Source organism: Calidris pugnax, unplaced genomic scaffold (genome assembly GCF_001431845.1).
Source record: "Calidris pugnax isolate Ruff unplaced genomic scaffold, ASM143184v1 scaffold98, whole genome shotgun sequence".
Lineage (NCBI taxonomy): Eukaryota > Metazoa > Chordata > Aves > Charadriiformes > Scolopacidae > Calidris > Calidris pugnax.
Window position 1 is genome coordinate 1,445,779 of NW_015090829.1, and position 545 is coordinate 1,446,323.

The 545-nt window shown below is 70.3% G+C and overlaps 1 protein-coding gene across 1 annotated transcript in view; it reads right to left on the reverse strand.

The window, feature by feature from the left end:
- The window catches only part of SLC43A3 (solute carrier family 43 member 3), a 5,011-nt gene that overhangs the window by 3,701 nt on the left and 765 nt on the right, over positions 1 to 545 (reverse strand). Inside the window, exons 2-4 of the mRNA XM_014940621.1 lie at positions 521 to 545; positions 150 to 196; positions 1 to 73 (exon numbers count right to left, since the gene is read on the reverse strand). The exon at positions 521 to 545 is cut by the window's right edge and continues 129 nt beyond it. Coding sequence (XP_014796107.1) covers positions 1 to 73; positions 150 to 196; positions 521 to 545 — 145 coding nt within the window. The remainder of the gene's footprint in view (positions 74 to 149; positions 197 to 520) is intronic.

The window sequence follows — 545 nt, forward strand, 5'->3', positions numbered from 1 at the left end:
ATGTTGGTGAGGATGAGGAGGATGCCGCCCACTGACAGCATGGACATGGCCGGGAAGAGCAGCACCGCCAGCTCTGGGGACACGGGGGTCAGCGGGGACAAGGGGGGGGCCCTGCCGGGTCTCCCCCCCTGATACCCACGGGGTCTCACCTGGGGTGGAGAAGGCGACGAGCAGGGTCCCACCGGTGTAGAGGGAGCTGAGATGTGGGGACAGCGGTGACATGTGGGGACGGGGTCCTGGGGAGCAGCTGGCACCCCCAGCCCCGGTGCTGCCATCACATCAGCACCCCAATACCCCACGGGTGCCCCACCGCCGCCTGGCCCCCCCAGGGCCACGTGGGGACACGGGTGACCCCTACAGTTATGGGGGAGCTCCGGGGACATGGGGGGGCTGGGGACAACGGGGACACACTGGGGACAGTGGTGGCACTGGGGGACAGGTGCCAGGAGGGGCCGTGCCCCCGCAGTGACCCAAAGCCAGCGCTGGCATGAGTCCCCCCCACCATCACCGGTGCCCCCACACCGTGCCATCAGGGCCCCGCCCAG